This window comes from Mytilus californianus, unplaced genomic scaffold (genome assembly GCF_021869535.1).
Source record: "Mytilus californianus isolate M0D057914Y unplaced genomic scaffold, xbMytCali1.0.p SCAF_29, whole genome shotgun sequence".
Lineage (NCBI taxonomy): Eukaryota > Metazoa > Mollusca > Bivalvia > Mytilida > Mytilidae > Mytilus > Mytilus californianus.
In genome coordinates, this window is record NW_026262678.1 from 1366937 (window position 1) to 1388632 (window position 21696).

Sequence of the window (21696 nt, forward strand, 5' to 3'; positions counted from 1 at the left end):
TAAAATACCTACCAGCCTGTAAATAATACGCAATACAGCTTATCAACATTCTGAATAATAACAACTAAACTGAGTACTATATTTTTAAAGGGAAATGCCGTTATGTTGATGTTTACATCTGATAATTTGAAATGTGTGCATAAATAGTATAATACCATAGAAAGATTTAAACCTAGACACCATTTGTTTTTGATGTGTAACTAGTGTACTAGGCTAAATGAATTGAAATTCATTGATGAGAGCGCATACATTACTTACTTTGTACGCTCAAGGTATGAAGCTATTAGCACAATTAAACATATTTAAGGCACAATATTATATTAAACTTTTTACTTAGATGTATTTGATGAGAAATTATTTCAATATTATTGAAATTATTCTAATTAATAAAAACCAAATTGAATTTCCGTTTTGACGCATGGGTTACTGTACTTTTTACATTACTGTATACACATAAACTCACTCATGATAGTGTTCCTTTGCTCTTGCAGTTTATCATTCAATCTTGATATCAAGCTCTTACTGGTTTTGCACACAAGGCATATCAAATCTTTCTTACAGTCGTCACATGTAAGTATTGTATCAACTGGCTTTTCCATTTCTTCTCTCCTAATTTCGGGATTATCGTCTACCAATTTTAAAAAGAGCGATCAAATGAAAATGCATTATGGTAAATCGATAAAATCTACTGGGAAAGGAGACGTAATAGTTCAAGGTATAGTACTAAGTATAACTAAAATCGACTTTAACACATGTTTAACATTCATAAAAGTAAATCAATACATTGTTTACGAAAACTAAGCTACTATATATAATATGAATTATCCTGCAATTGTTTTTTTTTCGAATACTTCTAAAGATTTCTATTGTCCTTTAAGTTGCATATTTCGTCTGTAAGCTAAAGTAAATTCATTATTTCTGTACATTTTTTAATTGTAGTAATTACGTACCATTATCCTCATTTAACTGGCATGTCACATCGAGTTTAATCATTTGCTCTTCTTCAATGTATTTTTCAAAGTCACACACTTCAATGAATTTTTCTAGAAAGGATTTCACTGCCATTTCAAGTGATGAAAGTGAGCTAAATGTATGACTAGCTGTAGTTGTTTGAAGAGCTAGCCTCCCAGATATATCTATTTTTGCATACTCTACATGGAACCAGTCGCGTAGATGCTGTATTTTACTATTAATAGTATCTGCTATGGAAACAACATCCCATGAGTGTTTCTTTTGTGTGTAATGCCAGGTCCATATCACAGAGAAATCGACACTTTCTGCAAGAAAATTTACATTATTATAGATTTTATTACTGATTTTCTAATTGATATCATATTTGATTATGCATTTATATGAGCTGTTTTATCGTTTATGATCAGGCTTTCTAAAGTTTAAAAATGAAAGTTAATGATTTTTGGAATAATAAGATTAATCATTCCATGCGTTCTACCTTAGTATAATTTATTTTGTTATAGGAAGTAATAAAAAGTAAAATCACAAAATACTGAACTCCGAGGAAAATTCAAAAAGGAAAGTCCCCAATCAAATGGCAAAATCAAAAAAACAATCACATCAAACGAATGTATAACAACTGTTATATTCCTGACTTGGTACAGACATTTTCTTATGTGGTAAATGGTGGATTGAACCTGGTTTTATAGCTAGCTAAACCTCTCATTTGTATGACAGTCGCATCAAATTCCATTATATTGACAACGATGCGTGAACAAAACAAACAGACACAATAGGTAAAAATGTCAAAAAAGGGGTACAGCAGTCAACATTGTGTTATCATCTAAATCACTATAAAAACAAACAAATGTAACGAAGAAGCACAAAAAGGCATACATCAAATTCAAAATCCTCGTTTTGCTTATATTATACGATTTTATTTATCTATGTAAGATCCACCCATAAAGGATGGAAGGTTTTAAGTACTGGCGTAAAATCGCGCGTTTGAAATTCGCACAGGTAGACATAAAATGATTTTATCGTTCAAAGTATGAGGGGATACATAAATACAGAGTCACGTAAAATGGATATAACAAAAAACAGACTTAACAGTAAAAGTAATATTTATAAATAAAATAAAATAATTGTGTGGTACAATGTATGACGATATACATAAGTACAGATTCACGTCAAATGTATATCACAAAAAACAGACTCAAAAGTAAAAGTAATATTAATAATTAAAATAATTTTGTCGTTCAAAGTATGACGGGATACATAAGCACAGAGTCTCGTCAAATGGATATCTCAAAAAAAACAGACTTAACAGTAAAAGTAATATTAATAAAGATAAATAAAAGAATACTATAACACGATAGTAAGATGATAAACAACGTCAGTACGCAAAATCTATACTTCAAGACCATCGTGTATTATTTGTGAAGTTGATACGGAATATTTATCAACAAGTTCTTGGTACCTTCCGATGAACTTTTTTAGAAAAAGAACGAGACGTTCTTTGACATACCCCTGGTTCATCAACTTTCTGCTCAGACACTGGTGACGTTTTACAAAGTCTGAGTAGGAGCTGCAAGCTCTTGAATACCGAATAAGTTGGGAAATGTATATCCCATATGCAGGTGAAGTTGGTATATTGCTACTAAGGTGGGGGAAATTGATAATTTCAAAATTAAAATCGTCTCGTTTGTCATAGATTCTGGTACTGAGATGACTGTGTATGTCAAATTCGAGGTAGAAGTCTAAAAATGAGGCGGAGGAAGCCGTGACTGTTGTTTCTTTAATTTCTAGTTCTGGTGGATATATTAATGGAACCAAGTCAGAAAAGTTCGGATATGGTTAGTCTAAACATTATACCTATTATAATAGAAAAACGGAAGACATGGGATATCCATCCATGACACAAAAAATCACACACAAAGCAAAGAAACAGCTGTTTTTTTTATATCAAAGTGACAGTTAAGCCTTAAACATGGAGCTAAAAAAAAATTATCACCTCCCTGCAAGTTTTAAACGGCCCCTAGCACCGATTGGAGCTGAATTAATTCTCTGCAAAATAATTTGGGTAGACATTGAAACATCACCAAATCGGGCCCTGTGAACAGGAACAGTCCGGAAAGTAATACATATTTAAGATATGTGTAAATATCAAACTATATATTTGAATATATTCTGGTAATTTAGATATCAATGCTAGGCGAAGGCCTACTGATCCTTCTAGAACTGCTTTTTACTGATAATTTTGAATAATACAAAAAGGTATGAGTAAATTTTAAATGGAGGGCATATATTAACTGTTTCTTAGATATGAAGTAACTAATTTGGTATTTCCAAAGTTCCGATAACCAGTGTGGTCTAATAAGGAGAAAAACGGTACATTGAGAGCGCCCAAATAAATGCTTGAAATTGAAAAAAATTACATTGATAGTGATGGGGCCAAGACTAGGTGATGTGCGTCTTATTAAAATTGTAAACAAACTGGCCTTTGAAAGAATGATGTGGCACATATAAAAGAAGTTATCTAAGAATAAATGCAACATAACTTTAAAAATCCAGGAGCATACACCTCAAGCACGGGGACACCTGCTACAACCTCGACACAACAGAGGGACAATCTCCGTCAATATTATAGAAAAATAAAGGATATCCATCCATGACATAAAATCAGCACTTGTAGAGAAAAAAACACACAAAAAACAAAGAAACAGCGCATGCTTTGCTGTTCTTCATCTCAAAATCACAGTGGTGCCTAGCTTCAACACGAAGCACAAAAACCCTCACCTCACTGCAAATTTAACACGTCCTCGAGCACCGGTTTAAGTGGAATTCTTAGCAAAATAATTCGGTTAGACTTTGCAAGATGTCGCACTACCAATGCGGGCCCGGTCAAAAAGAGCATACTGAAATAATGCTATATATATATTGAAGAAATGAAAAAACAATTAATACCATAACGAAACGTATTTTTCACCATCTGTAATTTGACAGAGTAAAAGTTAAGTGATAGTAAAGATACTCGTTTATCCTATGGTTATCGCATGGTTTGGATGTTAAGATGTTTATTTGAAAGTTTAATTCAGCCGCAGTAACTACTTAACATGAACGAAAAATGCATACACGTTTAAATAGCAAACACATTGAGTACAACATGATCTGCATATAAATATAAAACATTTGCATATGAATCGTTTCAATTTTAAAACGATACTTTGCTAGCGAATAAAGTGAAACCTTGCAAATCTTTCGTAAACAATTCCACGAGGTCAACACTGTCAGCATATAACGAATATTTATAATTAACATATAGAGTATCAGAAAAAAAGTAATTCTAAATTACATGAATATTATTATATTATGTGCATATCAAATATATTTAAGTAGATCAACAATCTTTCTACTTTTCCTGTAAAAGCTTTAAACCTAGTAGTATTGTTACGGGACGGGGGTTGTGTCTCATAAGTAAACGAACTATTACGGGTAAACACACTGGAGACTATGTTATTGGTCAATTCTACTATCTGTCAACCCTGGTGTCGAGTTACAAAATAAGTTATACTGGTAACGTAGCTGGCAAAATGGTCAAGGCAATGGTGGCGTAGCACGCAAAACAGCTAAGGCACTGGTCTAAAAATGGTATCTCAGAAACTTATTAACATCGACTTACTTATTACATGTCGACAGATAACAAGATTTATTTTAGCTTACAATTTAATACATTTACAAAATATCTAAATCTATTACAAGTATAAATCACATGGAAACCAACCAAAGCACCTAGGTTGTAAAATATACGTAGACTCTCCTTTTTGGTATGTTAATCGTTTGTCAACATCGAAGTAAACGTAGTACAACATCTAGGTCAATCATGGTTTGGGTCATTTATCCATCGGGGATGCATACAATAGCAAAGGTTCATGTGTTTCACGGGTTGCATCGACTGCGGCGCATTTGGTTTGCTTTGGTAATTTCATTTGTATCAGGAGTGAATGCCCTGGTAGCGGGCCGCAGTCTCTTTGAAGACTGTTGTGCACTCGTTTTTATACTTCTGTCCCACCAAAGTCTCGTGCCCCTATGGTGATGTCGGGCAAATTACTTTGTGTTGATTTGAAGCTGATCTCAGGTCATTAGGTCACTGACGTCAATAAACATAGTGATGCAAATGGCGGCAATTGTGAATGTTGACATTCTGTCGAGTCGGGAAATGGGCAAACGGGACTTATCTAAGCTTACTCTTAGCATGTATGGGCCCCGGTTACAATAGTCAGGCCTTACGTAAATAAAATAGCAAGGTAAAAAAGCGGGAACGTATAGAATAAGTATAGACAGAAAGTGGGAATATTCGTTCAGTCAATGGACCCCCTCCTGGTCAAACAATGAAGACGAACTCTATATTATTATTCCCAGTGACAGTACTAACAATATTTACATACAATAACAACAAAAGTATATGTAGTGTCATCAAATGTCTTATATACACGTTGGCTAGCAGTAAACGACAAACGCGAAAGTAGAATAGAGTGTTTACTGAGTAGCCCGAAAAAGTACAATCTTACAGCTAACCCTCTAAACCGTAACAGTATATACATTAACAACAGTAGTTACAACTTGTTCAACTCTCATATCAAGTCAAGGGAAAAAGCTACAAATTGAGGTAACAAACAAAAATTCGGGGAATCGAATAACGGTAAAAAATCGTCGAGAAAATAAACATCTTATGCTGAACTTGCACCACTAGCCATGCGAATCATCATTTGGAGTAATTTCACCAAAAATGCGACAGATTTTAAAAAACATGCTCCCAAAACCACATTCTAAAAGTGTAGGAGCTGCAAACGTAAATACAGTTAAAAAGAAATTGTATGCAATATTGCAGCAGTGAATTATTTATGAATAACAGTTTTCAAGAATATCCTTTGAAGATTATTTCCGAAACATACATTGAATGCCTTATCTGACGTTGTTAATGTTTCAGAAATTAATGTACTGAGAAGTATACTGATATAATGTTAATTATTTACCTTCAATATTCATGTTGTGTTCCTTATCCATTGAGTTTGATAAACTGTGTGGAAGGCCTTTAATTTGCAAGTTGAATTTATTTTTTTCTAGATGAACTGATATCCGCTCTGTAAAACATATATTGAATTTTTCTCAAATTACAATTTGTCACAAAAGTATATATTATGTATTATTTATCTATCCTCTTGCACATGAAGTTGCTGTTGTTGTTGTTGTTGTTGTTGTAGTAATTATGACATTGTACAAAGGATTAGCATTTCTCAATACTGTTATTTTCTTTCCATAAAATGACTACTGCTGGTATATAATATATTGTTAGTAGCTTTGGCGTACCGTGTGCTGTTCAAATACATAGCTGACAGTTGTTTTCACAGGATGCAGGTGCTTATGCGCAAGACCTTTTCTACGAAAAAATTTTAACTAGAGTTTGAAGATTGACAACGACAAATAAAATTATAATCCGAATTTAAACATGCGACATCCCACTTCTAATAGACATGTTACAAAAAGGTATATACTCCACGTTGAGGTTGACAAATTAGACTTTAAATGCGGGTATCGTATCAAAACATAAAAGTGATTTAAAAATTTAAATTACTTGTGTGTCAACTGAATCTTGTGTTTAAACTGCATAGTAATGACGTTCACGTATAAGTGTTTCTGATAACAAACGTCCTTTGAAAACATCATAGATAATTTCATTATAAATATTCCTTATGTAACAAATATTCAATAATAATTATTCCGTGAAGAATAAAAATGATATACCCCATAATATTTCTTCTTTTTTATATTTTGGAACACTGACAGGAGACAAGCGTTTAGCAGAAAGGACAGCAGAGAAAAGGTAGTAATGGATAAGAGAAAAAAAAATCTCTAGCCAACCCTTAAAAATTTAAGCAACTTTTTTTTTTAATATTTGCGGTTTCGAAATCAATAGTGACGAACATTTAAATTAAAGATGTGTCAGAACTTTTGGACGGGTTGTACACAATACATAACCGACTTATCATACCATATTATGAAATATCGTTGGCGGGCGGTTGGACTTGCAGGCGAGCGGGAGAAGAGGGTACCCGTTTTGAGTAATAAACTCCCAACCTAGGCGCTTATCAAATTGGCACAACGTATGTATATACATAGAAAATGTGGAACTTTTTTTTATGGATTCATTTTGGATATTTTTTGCCGGTAATTTTGCAGAGGTTACATATTTTGAATTTTTGGCTATTATACATATGACCAGCATGACACCACTAGTAGGGCCTAACTAGCTCTTATTAGACATTTGAAATGATTTTATATATCATAATCTGTTACAACATACTCAGGAAAAGATTAATTTCCCTTATTATTTCCATGCAAAATGTGACTGGTTTGACCCAACAAAATAACTCAGAGGATCTTTGGAAAAAGACATCTTATATATATTCCTTTGTCTTAACCCGTTTGACCCGCCTTTCAAACAGTTAGACAAGTACTTCTTGTCATATAAACACTAATGCATGTTAATGTATTTTCTTTGTTTATTTCTCTGACTCTAACTTACAAAAAAAAAGTTTACACTAGAATTTTAATTTCTCTTGTAAGGGTTAAAAATGTCACTCACTTTGTGACGGTTTCAATCCTCGAAAACTACGTGAAAAGTTGGCATAAAATTCACAAAGCATTAGCGGCAATTGACAGCAATTTTCGTGCCATTTTAAAACCAGATCAGGACACAATTTTACTACAGATACCGTTACTGCATACCTAAGCAGGTTTTTGTGGACAATAGGAATCATAACAGGTTAACACGCAGCAGTTTAATAGGACAACAGGATGAAGCTATACAGTGTAATTTACTTCCTTCAATTGGCCACGTATGAAATCAGATTCCCCCATGATTTTGTCATTTTAGGTAAAATAGAAATATCGCATGTCGTTCTCTGTACGTTATTCTCCATTGGTACCATTAACTTATAGCTGCATGTAGAACAAGAGCAGAAATAATTAAAAACCAATTTTTCAGAGAACAATTGAAGGTCTTTTTACAAAAAAACCATGTATCTTGATATGAAAATATCAAAATCGAGTTTAAAATGTCAATTCCAGTGTGGGATGACATCTAACTGATAGCTGATTCCAAAAATATATGGTTTCTTCACAAATTTTTTTTAAATAAGGGAGATAATTTGTTACTGGCGATTGGAAAAATGTCACTTCCGGTTTCATTTGATAGTTAACTTGACACTGATTCCAAAAATATATTGGTATTTATACTTTTACATTCAAAAAGTACAAAAAATAGCTACTTCCGGTTTACACAAGGTCACTTCCGGTTCATTTTTCAAGGTCATATGGCTTGCAACTAAATGCACAAAGTCTTATAGCTTTATCATGCATACATATAAAGTTAAAGCAAAGGCCAAAATCTAGAACGTCAAAATTATTTATGACCTTGACCTCAATTTCAAGGTCATAAACCAAGGATATCAAATTAAAAGACACTAGATCTTTGTTATAGATGGTTAATGAGTAATATTACTATACGCATAATTCTAAATATAAGAGGGGCTAAAACTCCATTTTACATGTTTTATGTCGACGCACCCTTTCAACCAAGATTTATGTGTTACGACATGTCGGAGCTAACAATTTAGTTAAAATTATTTGTCGACATCTAATACAGTTTCGAAAAAGATTTGATATATGCCAATATCTAAATTTAGAACATGACCTTAACCTTTGACCTTCACCTTGATTTTTTTTTTGGGACCAAGGACGTCAAATCAAAAGACCCTAGGTCTCTATCACTTATGGTTTACTAGTTACAATTACATTTTTCTTAATTAAAGTACTAAAAGAGAAATAACTCTCATATGGAGACTCCGGATCGCTTCGGTTAAAATATTCTGAAGATCCTGAGGATATAACGAGCAAATTAGTGAAATATTTTTGTCGTAAACTTTCACGGTTGCGAAGATGATGCGCACTCATGAAAAACAGTGTTTGGGGAGATAACTCTTACGATAAAAAGTGTTCAGCTAAACAGGATCAGTTTCAGAAGCGCAATAACTGTTCGATATCACATGCAAAAAAATCTAAGCGACATCTTGCGAAACCACAAAGCACCGTAACAAAAAATGTGGCGGAAGAAGAAAAAAATAATAATCAGAACATAATCAATAGGTTTTTCCACAGAAAAGTGGAAAGACCTAATAAATTTGAAAAAATAAAATTGCAATTATCGTTCGGGTGTCAGGTGTACACGTGGAACACGTCGTTGGCGCTTAAAAACTTCCAAAGTGCCAATGGAAGCCTATGGAGACATCCGAAAAAAATCAACCTGACTGTAAAATTTTGTACGGGTTTTGCATGCAGAGATTGATTGATTGTTGTTTGTTTTCGTCCAATGACAAATAGTTCATGCATTCTCAGGACGAGGTTCAGAAGTGTAGTGACAGATTGAAATTAATAAACCATCGTCCCTCCCCCGCACACAGATACACCTTTCCGATCCTATGATCACAAGCAATGATAATTATCAGAAAATGATTATTCAAAATTTGTTAAATTTTAATGAACCAAGAAGTATGTAGGATACATTGCACCTGGTTAACATCACTGAAATTAAATTTTACCTGTTTCAATCGATAGTCAATGATTTGACACAGTCCCCACATTTAAAGTCTAAATTGTCAACCTCAGCGTCGAGTATATACCTTTTCGTAACACGTCTAATAGTAATCAGTGAAATAAAACAGCATGTTCATGCAACAGTGAAAAGTTGAAGTCAATACAATTTGCTGATATATAATCATGAAATCCTACAATTTTCATTTACATTCCGTATAACACAAAATGAACACCAAACATTATATTAGATACATTGTATATATTAGATACTTCACCTATTGCTACTTCTCTTTTTACTACCACGCCTGTAAGACTTTTGACTTTGTTTCGACTGTACAAAATTTCACCTTTTGCGACATATTAGAGTTTTATATTCAGGAAGAATAAAATTAACTCTCGGATTTATCAAAAATACTTTATTTATAATGTTGTCTTTTTGTTCATTAAGCGACAAACTAATTCTTTGATTAATTGTGTTGTGAAAAACAAATCTACAATACTAGAAAGAAGGTGCTTCGTTGGCAATAAAGATGCAATTAAGAAGAAGAATAGACAGGACCATGTCCGAGGGTATTAACTGACATAACGTAGTTCAAAACAAAAAAAAACTAATATCATATGTGAATCGTCACGATTATGGAGGTGGAACGCCATTGTGAGATAAACGTCATTATTATATTACTATATGTGACTAGCCATTTCCAGGCTTACAAGGGTACCTTGTCTAAAATCTGCTTTTTGTAAACTTATCTAGAACATACTGAAACCAAAAACTCTATCAGGTTATTATGATCTATTTGTTGTAATAACAATGAGACGAGACTTTTTGAATACCGGCATAATGAGACTATTCGAGGTAGTTGTTCTCATGTATACATTTCATACGGTGCATTTATTATGGATATAATTTAGACTTCATTTATGAAAATCTATAGAGCAGAGAATTTTGATTTTTTTTTATCAATTTTATATGTAGATTCAAATAGTTTTCACTTTAAACCATAACGTTAAATTTCTTTAGAACTTAAATATGTATAATTCAGTGCCAGCAAAAAAAGGAGGCCAAGGTTATTTGTTTATCTCTTCTTCACAAATACTTATTCAATTCAATCTCAATATTTATCTCGTCTTTCAAATATTCGGCTCTGGGTGTTCCTGGTGGAAGTCAATCCAGAAAGCGCTTCGGACGCATGACATTATTTAACGTGTTGTTTTCATTTTTCACAGCACTGGGTCAATACCTCTGCTGGTGGACTATAAGACCCGAAGGTATCATCAGCTTAGTAGTCAGTACGTCGGTACTGACATGATTTATTACAAACCTTTCTAAAAATGTCAGTTTATAAATTTAAAAATTATAAAGAAAATAAGGTTTCAACTCCCTCAGGTATGGATGACCTTAGATGGATTTCGCTATTTGTGGGGTTTCAGTTCTTATTTAGTCTCGGCTTTAAAATATTCGGCTTTGAACGTTCCTGATGAAGGTAAATCCAGAAAAGCGCTTCGGACGCCTGAAATTATTTAATGTGTAGTTTTCATTTTTTATCCTGTTTATTAACGGCGTTTTTCTAACAATGACGTTCTACCTCGATAAGCTTGGAAGTGTCATGCCGGGGACACATATTTGTTTGTGTTTAGTGTTGTGTACATAAATCAGGCCGTTAGTAACATAGTTTTCTCGTTTTAATCGTTAACATTTGTCATTTTGAGAGCTCTGATAGCTATTTATGCTGTATTATTTTTTAGTTGACGGCTATATAATCATCTATAGTTTCTAACTTCTACATCATTTGAACTTTGATGGAAAGTTGTCTCATAGGTATTCAAACCATATATTTTTTGTTTTTTTGTTTTGTTGGTCTATTTGAAAGGGATCAACAATGATAAATGTGATCTGCTTGTTAGATAATCTTAGGAAAAAACTTCCATGTAATCATAAAAAGAGCTATACGCGTTGATATCTAGTTTATATAGCGAAATATTGCGTACTCTATTTATAAAATAATATTAAACGTATGTTTTAAAGAGGCATTAGCTACGAGATATAACAACAGTTAAAACATGATATTTTTTCTTCAATCATTAATGAAAGTGAAATATTGAAATCCATTTTGTCAAAATAAGCTGAGAAAAATCGTTGATGAATTATTCACTTGCAAGTGAATGAATCAACCTCATTAAAGCCGTATTCATGTGACTTTCAATTTCACCCCTTACACTGTAGCTGGACATGGGCTTCGCATGTATTCAGCTATTAAATGGAAAGGAATGTCAACACTACAATTGAAACAAGGATGAACCATTTAATTGACTTATTTGATCCACCAAAAAATCCATCTTATACAGGTAAAAATGATGATAAACAAACTTTTCAATCTACAATATGAAATCAAACAGACAAAGAAAAAATCAATTGCACGTGGTCGCTGTCTGTTAATATTTTTATGTTTATGTTTTTATCGGTAATATGACCATCGGCATTCTTCGGAGGCCATCTCGAAGGTTAATTAGATGGCGTCTAGACAAAAATACAAACGAAATATTGATACATATTATTGAGTCTATGCATTGTTAATAGTTTGTTTTAGACTCTATGTAATTTTGATATAAATTTTAATATGTTAAAAATCAAATATGAGTCAAATTAGTGAACATGAATTTGACAGTTCATGTCCCTTTAACTGACAAAGGCGTGTTGGTATTGCATTTTTATTCCTATTCTTACTTTTTCAGTTTAGCGATACATACTTGCTGAAGTAGAAGCTATCTGTTGATCTGGTTCAACAGTTGGTACTTTATCATTTAAACGTGGCTTTTGTTCAATTTGCAATTTCTCATCGTAATCTGACCCGTCCAAGGTATCATTTTCACTAAATACTGTATAGACAACATTCTTCTCTTCTGGAAATTTATCAATACTTTTATATGCATATATTAAATCAGCATTTTCTTATGCAATCCTCTTAGTACGTAATAAATGTTGTCAATAAAATATACAATTAAGACATAAAGATTGAATAACATTTTTGTGAAATTAACTCGAATATCACTTGTTGCTTCTATGAAATTACGAAATATGATATGTGCTGTTACTAATGATAAGATATACAAGTTGCTACACACAAAACAAGAGGGACGAATACATTTTGGTTTTTTTTACTTGATTAACTGTGTATTTAAAGAAAAGTTTTCTGGCTTTACATACTTGTTGTAAGTGCGCTGTTCACTGTAATATTTATATTTACAGTCGCTGGAACATTTCCATCGAGTTCGCCGGCTATTACAAACTGACGGATAAGAGATTTGATAGCTATTCTCAATTTTTGCGGACTTCCGAATACGTCTGGAGAGGCACTCAGTTCCAAATGTATACATTTGTTTTCTACTTTCTCTATTACAAATCCCTTGTTGTCATCATAATGATCTTTATCAGCACGTTTTGTAATTGCCTGCATTTTGTCATCTAAGTTACTTGTTGTCCTTTCTTCATCCCATGCTGTAGAAATAGCATCTACATCAAGATTTAATTTTCTTTTTTTCTCTCCTATAAAATTATGAAAATAGAAAATTATAAAATTTTCTTTAACCAAATATATTTGTTTGGAGTGATATAAACACGATACGCTTCAGTTAAGAATGGAATCTTATAACTTAAAGGCTAACAACAATAGCTACCTAAAAAACCGTCTAAAAAATCATATCCGTAAACCTTTTTACATTGCTTCTAATAAGTGTTTTATAATAAACATTACTTGGATTATCGTTCGATCGATCAACTGCTATTAAAGTGTTTATATAAAAAGCTTAATCAACAGTTCTTTATAACATCATGTGATACAACGTAATAAAGTATGGCATATTCAAGTACTCTTGAAGTCTTTTACCCATATCCTTTAAATTCATATTCAGATATATTAATGAGGTTCTTTCCATTTACAATCCAAACTTTTCTGACTGGGATCTATAAATAAATTCCCTAGAACTAGAAATTAAGGAAACAACAGGCACGGCTTCCCTAGCCTAATGTGTAGACTTATGCTTTGAATTTGATATAAGCGGTCATCTCACCAGAATATATGACAAATAAGACAATTTCAATTTTAAAATTGTAAATCCCCTATCTTAGCAGGAATATACCAACTTCACCTGCATATGGGATATACATTTCCCAATTCATTTGGTATTCAAGAGCTTGCAGCTGCTACTCAGACATAATAAAACGTCACCAGTGCCTGAGCAGAAAGATGAACCAGGGTTTTGTCAAGAAACGTCTCTTCCTTTTACTAGAAAAAAGTTCATCAGAAGATACCAAGACCTTGTTGATAAATATATATCAACTTCACTAATTACACATTATGGTCTTGAAATATATATTGTAGGTACACACATGGATTATCATCTTAATTACGTGTTATGGTGTTCTTTTTGTTTGTCTTTGTATATTCTTTAACTTTGGTAATTATCTTGAATATAATAATAGATAGAGATAAACTGTAAACAGCAATAATGTACAGCAAGGTAAGATTTACAAATAAATCAACATGACCACAGTGGTCAATTGATCCCTTAAGGTTTAGCTAGCTATAAAACCAGGTTAAATCCGCCATTTTCTACATAAGGACATACCTGTACCAAGTAACAAATATGATAATGATTTTCCATTCGTTTGATGTGTTTAAGCTTTTGATTTTGGCATTTGTTCAGGGATTTCCGTTTTGAATTTTTCTTGGGTTCGGTATTATTATTATTTTTCTTTTTACAAGATTACTGTGTGTTGTTGATGTCTGCATGTAACAAAAAGTATACATATATGTTTCAATCAGAACTTTTGTTTAGAATATATTCAAGCCATTAGTTGTTGATGACCGACATTTTTTTAACGTTCGCGCTAACACAACATTAAGTGAAAATGATATCAGATATTCTCGTTCCGCTAGTTAACCGTTGTTAACAATACGTTTAACACAACGTGTACAGTTGTATAATTTCGGTAAAGCTCATAAATCTGAACATTCTTGCTCCTTTCTGTTCTGATATTCTATTTTTATAACGGTTAAAAAAACTTGCATTTTTACCCCTATGTTCTATTTTTAGTCCTGTCAGCCATGTTGGTTGGTAGGTGAGGTCATCGGACACATTTTTAAACTAGATACCCCAATGATGATTGTGGCAAATTTTGATTAAATTTGTCTCAGTATTTTCACAGCAGATTTTTGTAAAAGATTACAAAAATTTACAAAAAGTTGTTAAATATAGATTATAAAGGATAATAACTCGTTAAAAAGTAAAATCACAAAAAAAATGAACTCCAAGGAAAATTCAAATCGAAAAATCCCTATTCAAATGACAAAATCATGACTTCAAACACATCAAACGAATGGACAACAACTGTGATATTCCTGACTTGGTACATGCATTTTCTTATGTAGAAAATGGTAGATTAAACCTGGTTCTATAGCTAGCTAAACCTTAAGGGATCAATTGACCACTGTGGTCATGTTGATTTATTTGTAAATCTTACCTTGCTGTACATTATTGCTGTTTACAGTTTATCTCTATCTATTATTATATTCAAGATAATAACAAAAACTGCAAAATTTTCTTAAAAGTACCAATTCATAGGCAACAACCCAACAATGGATTGTCTGATTTGTCTAAAAATTTGAGGGCATATAGATATTGACCTTTGACCTAATGAACAAATATACCTCGTCAGATATGCTCTAAATGCTTTTGTTTCAAATCAACATTTTACCCCTATGTTTTATTTTTAGCCATGGCGGCCATCTTGGTATGAAGGGCCGGGTCATCGGAATTTTTTTTTAAACTAGATTTGATTAAATATGGTCCAGTAGTTTCAGAGGAGAAGAATTGTGTAAAAGACATCGACGACAACGACGTACGACGACGATAGACGACGGACGACAGACGCCAAGTGATGAGAAAAGCTTACTCGGCCTTTTAGGCCAGGTGAGCTAATGTCTTTGTCTTTTTGGTCAATGTATGTTAAGAAATAATTGCCTTTAAAGAAAAATGTCTTTTAAGATAGGAATATATGAGAACTACAAAAATGTTAGAAATCGTGTCAAGCAATTGTAAAATATATTCCCTTTCTCAGCTTGTGTGTCGTATAATTTTGAATAATTAAATACTCTAGCCTTTACCTGTAACACACTCTTCAGGATTTTCTCTTTGCCGTTTTAATGACATGGAAAACATAAACTCTATCCTATCAAGCCTGTGTTTTACATCTCCTACATCTTCCTTTATTTCCTCTGTTTTTACATTCACTTTCTCCATTACATCTCTGGTTTGTTCTGTATAAAAAGAAATTGAGACATAAAAAAAATATATATTATCCTTTCCGATAAAGTCATACGAAAAGACTTTATGCATGCATATAATATATACAGAGTAATATGTGCACGATTGCACTTTATATTATACATCCATAACATAAAATTGACAACAGCAGATTTTTCGTTGAGAGTTGATCAGAAGGTTTCTGTCAACTTTTGGCGATTGTGGCCAAAGCATAACGATCATAAACCTGATAAACAATCAACACAATAAGGTTAGCACGTGCATGATCAGGGCTAGGTTAATTGTTATCTGTAATCATAATTGATTACAATTATTTAAAAAATAGGCAGTTCATTACTTTAGAAGTATTTATCTAAAATTCATATTTCACTATTCAGCCCCATTCTACTATTATGTCAGACATTAGGCGCTACCCTGATAAACCCTGTCTTTTGTTTAGTCCTCTGATTTTGTAATTAACGTATTGGGTCGGGTACTTGATGCCGGATAGCTTTTGACGTCTTTAGCCGAACAGTTTTATCAATTCTACTTTATTCAATTCCTGTGTGCTGGTTCATATTCTGGACGCTAGTCTTTGCTCCTTTCAATTGTAAACGCAAATAACCAAAAACAAAAAGGAAGCTTAGAAATGAAAAAAGTATTAAATGCTTAACTAATGTTCAAAGGGTATCTACACGTCTTAATCTAAAAATACAACAATCGCTAACATTTTTAACAATAACAATCGTGATTACCCTTCTATCGATAAGTGTCGTGCCTTACATGTCCCCGTCTTTCCACCAACAATACGGCAAGGTCAACATTTAATGGTTGCACATTTTCCTTAAATTAATAAACTGATATAAGTTGAAAAAATCTATTCACTCACATGAAACAAACCGGGAAGCGGTATTCAGTACGAAGGTGAAAACGACGCTATCTATCTAAACGCACGCAAGTACACCTTTATCGTTTTAAAAGACCCCATCAATTCAAAAGTATCATTTATAAACACCTTAAGAAGCACAATCATCCTATTAAATATTTAACAGTTCAACCTTTAGAAGTAGTTAATAAGTATCCTGGTGAATCTCATTCAAAGTTAATACGATCACTGAAAATAATAAAATTAAATTGGATTAAAGAATTACACACAGTATATCCTCTTGGTCTGAATGATAATATCATTGGAATTGGTAATATATCAAGAACCGATTCTATTACATTTTGGATATTGTTTCTAAAAGTGTTCGTAAATAGTTATCAAAGGTACCAGGTAAAAACCGTTCTCATGAGCATAGAATAAATCGAATTCAAAGAAATTCGTACCAACAATACAAGTATTTCGGACCTAATTTCTATTTCAAAAAACAACGGCATACATTATCTGTTATTTACCTGTAAATAAATTACATAAAGTTTTACAGGATTGCAACATAATTCCATATTGCAATCCTAAGTATGAAATCGTTCAAATTATAATTGCATATTGTTATTCTAAACTGTTCCCAAAAATTGTTTGCCCTGACGATCTTAAAAAATCAATTTTGTAAATTCAAATATGTCAATAAAGATTTTGATTTTGTAAATATTGCCGGTATTTTTAATGATCATTTTGTTAAAGAACAAATTCCTGGATATTTTGATAATACTGAACTCCCTCCTATTTGTTCTGTTTACAAATAATCTACCCGGAAATATGTCTTATTATAGCCAAGTGTGTTAAAATGTAAATATCAGTGACAATACACCTACGTCATGAAATTGCAGTAATTTCTTAAACATTTATGGGCCCAGTTCCCATGTTATAACAGGAGACCTTAAAACCGTTCGTGACGGAGAGTTAATATCATTCCTCAGTAAAGGACCTAAATATCGTTTCCCATCAATTATTAATTTGAATGAGTGTCGTAATATCATCCACGACTCACTCCGTACTTACTTCTCTAAATGGATAAAACGAGAAAAAGCTGAAAAGAAATCCTTAAATTCTTTTTTTAATTCAGTAATGAACATAGTTGATATACAAAATGTACGTATAAAACATTTTAAAGAACGTTTTACTCCTAACAAAAACTATAATAACCCTATTTCTCGTTTCAAACATAAGCTAAAAAAACTCCGCAAGGATTTTTTCCCCACTGATAAGGCTGCTAATGATATCATTATTGTTTGACGTAAATTTTACATTGAGGTTCTGCAAAAGCCGAAAAGGAAATCACGAATCCACCAACATTCTAACTGACTCCATTTTCGGGAAATGCCATCTGTAACAAACATAAACTGTTAGATACTTCTTTACAAGTACAAGCAGAACCAAATACAATGAAAGTTCCAACAATTCCGAAGCTGCACAAAACACCTTAGAAATATAGATTTATTTAGTCTTCAAGCCATTGTTCCACTACTAAACTGTCCATTCTACTTACTAGTACACTTGGTACAATCAAAAATCTGATAATACATTTTTCAAATAAGGCCTTTGAAAATAGAGGAATTAATTACTTTTGGGGTGTCCAAAATTCGGTGGAAGTACTTGATGAATTGCATGCTTATATTGGTGGTTTTGAATCTGTTCAAAGTTTTGATTTTTTTCATCCTATATACCACTTTGCTTGATATTCTTATTAAGAAAACATTCACACACCTAATTAAATAAGCATCTAAAAAGTCAGAATGAAGACTTCGGTATGTACACTAAAGAGATTTATCTTGTTGACCTGACTTTAGATAAAGATTATTGTAACAATGAACACTGCCCTTTCCTAGATCTTGATATCTATATCTCTAACTGGAAGCTTAATACCAACATTTATGATAAATGAGATGATCTTTCATTTCCTATTGTTAAATATCCATCTGGTATTTATGTATCTTGTTCGATTCGTTCTTGTATGTAACAACGTATTTTATTTTAACGAAATCTATGTATTACTGAAAAATTTCACATCCAATCTATTATGGTAATATTCTTTAAAAAGCACAAAAATGTCGGCATTCACATCAAAAGCTAACTAAACCTTTAAACAGACAGTGGGAAATCTAGTGACAAAATATTACCTCCCCTGTAAACACTGAAAACTAGATCTTTTTAATGTTTGTCCCATTTTAGCAAGGACGCTATCAGTTATGGATTCTGGTAAATAGTAAAAATAGAAATAAATTGAAATAAAAACAAACCATCGATTATCTTTTCCTCATTTAGTATCAAACGACGAGTACAGAAGGCTATAAATGCATGGAGTAAAATTTGTTTTAAATGTTGCTATGCGAATAAATTCCTGGAGTACGAACTCCAATTTATTTTTTACTGCCTGTATGCCTTTCTGGAACATTCTAATTATTTGTATATATATACAGCTAGATCAGAAAAAGTCAGGGAACAAATTCCAAAGGAATCGATTGATATGCAGCACAGATTTGCACTTTTGAAATTAAGTTACTAAGCAAAATCAAACAGACCGTATCTCGATGTAAACATTGCATGTGAATAGATCGAGAAGATCGCAAATACTTGTACAAAATTCGAGACGACCTTCCTAAAAATTACATTCAAAAGAGTAGAAAGATACCTACTTTATAAAGATAATTATACTTAATTTTTTAACCTGCACAGGCAGACTTTTATATGTTCATATTTACGAAAGGACACTAGTTCTCTGTCGAATATTCATGTGACAAGAACAGACCGGTGTGACAAACTAAGCATACTTTAAGATATTGTAAAATGCTAAGGACTTTTTGGAACATTGGTGACCAGAATGATCTTTCGATTTTGTATGTATATGATTTTTCCCAATTTTATTTATCAATATGCAGCAATGATTGGCAGTTTTTAAATTGCAGTTTCACAAGCTTCTAAAGCAATTACCTCGATAAATACTGAACATAAATCATCGTGTATTTGCATGTATAATTCTAATAACACAGTTTAACAAATAATTTCTTTAAAATGTACAATTATTATTTAGAAATAACTTTTGATCAGTATCGTCACCGGTATTGTTTTATTATTGACTTTCTCGACTCTATCATAAGAAAAGTGAATTTTCTTTTGTTTTCGTTCACTGGATATCCCACTGCAGACAAATAGTTACGCTACTGTTGCCAGGTAATTAAAGATGTCATATTTTGGTTTTAATATTGATTCACTCATAGGGTCTTTACATCGTAAATAAACACATTTATTCTAAAACCAGTTGTTGGCATGATACGGGTTGTGTTCTTCTCATATATTTTATGATGGTATGATACTAAACCCCTAACGGGAGAGATCGTGCGTGATTTTCATATGATGAAGACATAATTTTTCAATCATTATAATTGAGGTCTGGAGCTGGCATATCAGTAACTGCTAGTAGTCCTTTGTTAATTTATGTATCATTATCATTTTGCTTAGTTTCTTTTGTTACCTATTCTGACATCGGACTCAGACTTCTTTTCAACTGAGTTTGACTGTGCGTATGGCTGTGTGTTTGTTTTTCTACATTGACTAGAGGTATAGGGGAGGGTTAAGATATCACAAAACATGTTTTACCCCGCCGCATTATTCTCTGTCCCAAGTTAGGAGCCTCTGGCCTATGTTAGACTTGTATGATTTTTAATTTTACTTCATTTATATGTTTTGGAGTTTAGTATGACGTCCATTATCACTAAACTAGTACACATTTTTGTTTAAGGGCCAGCTGAAGCATGCCTCCGGGTGCTGGATTTTTTCGATGTTTTGAAGACCAATTGGTGGCCTTCGGCTGTTTTCCGCTCTTTAGTCGGGTTGTTGTCTCTTTGACGCATTCCCCATTTCCATTCTCAACTTTAGTTGTCTTGATTCTTTAAAATCGTCGGTTACATGTTTAATGGATTACAACAAAACAATTTGATGAGATCATCGATTATTTTTCGATTACATTTAGAATACTTTAGTAAAAAAGTGTTAGAACATAGAACCTCGTTTGATATATAACAGATAGGTGCAAGACTGTTATTATGGTAATTGGTACAGATAAAACATAAACTTTAAATAAAATTGAGAATGAAAATGGGGAATGTGTCAAAGAGACAACATCCATTTGGCAAGGAATTCATGCATTTTAATTCTTGTTCATTAATATACGCATATATCTCATTTTAGCCGCTCAAAATATATATTGCTTATCAACGTCAAATATCTGAAAATGGAGAATAAATAATTGTTCACTGCCATCTTATATTTTCTGACCATATGATCACAGACTGTTAATCAATGACATGCTGGTTAAGGTTTGATTTCAATAATGTCTTATCAAGTGTCAACTTTACATTATTTTATGAGTTATAAATTTCACTCAATCAATCAGTTTTATAACCTGCAATAATGGAGATTATTCAAACTAAAATTAAAAATCCGTGCATGTTATTAAAAGTTTCTATCTCTTTAATTAGCTGGACATATTTTCAGATCAGAGAACTGTTACGTTGTTAATAGATCTACAGACAATGACCAACGTTGCATGGGATAGTTGAAACTCTTTTGTAATAGGTGCAAAATTAATCTACTATGGAACTAGTAAAACTAATGAAGAATACTGTAAAACGAGAAATACCGATGCAAAACATTAACTCTTGGACAAGCTGAATTCAAATTTTCTTAGATAGTGACAGTTGTAATTGAATTGATTATAATATATCTTTTTGAAAGATAATTTCTCCAAAATTGAAAGAAGTCATTTCCTTAATGCAAATATAGGTTATAGCCTTTATAATAAAGAAAGTCCAGTCTTGAACTATTCCTTTCTAAATAAATCATACATC

General features: G+C 32.4%; 1 protein-coding gene across 1 annotated transcript in view; it reads right to left on the minus strand.

The window, feature by feature from the left end:
• The window catches only part of LOC127732830 (uncharacterized), a 127376-nt gene that overhangs the window by 105347 nt on the left and 333 nt on the right, over positions 1-21696 (minus strand). Inside the window, exons 2-7 of the mRNA XM_052242010.1 lie at positions 15771-15923; positions 12812-13150; positions 12355-12507; positions 5988-6095; positions 951-1277; positions 464-628 (exon numbers count right to left, since the gene is read on the minus strand). Coding sequence (XP_052097970.1) covers positions 464-628; positions 951-1277; positions 5988-6095; positions 12355-12507; positions 12812-13150; positions 15771-15906 — 1228 coding nt within the window. The 5' untranslated portion in view covers positions 15907-15923. The remainder of the gene's footprint in view (positions 1-463; positions 629-950; positions 1278-5987; positions 6096-12354; positions 12508-12811; positions 13151-15770; positions 15924-21696) is intronic.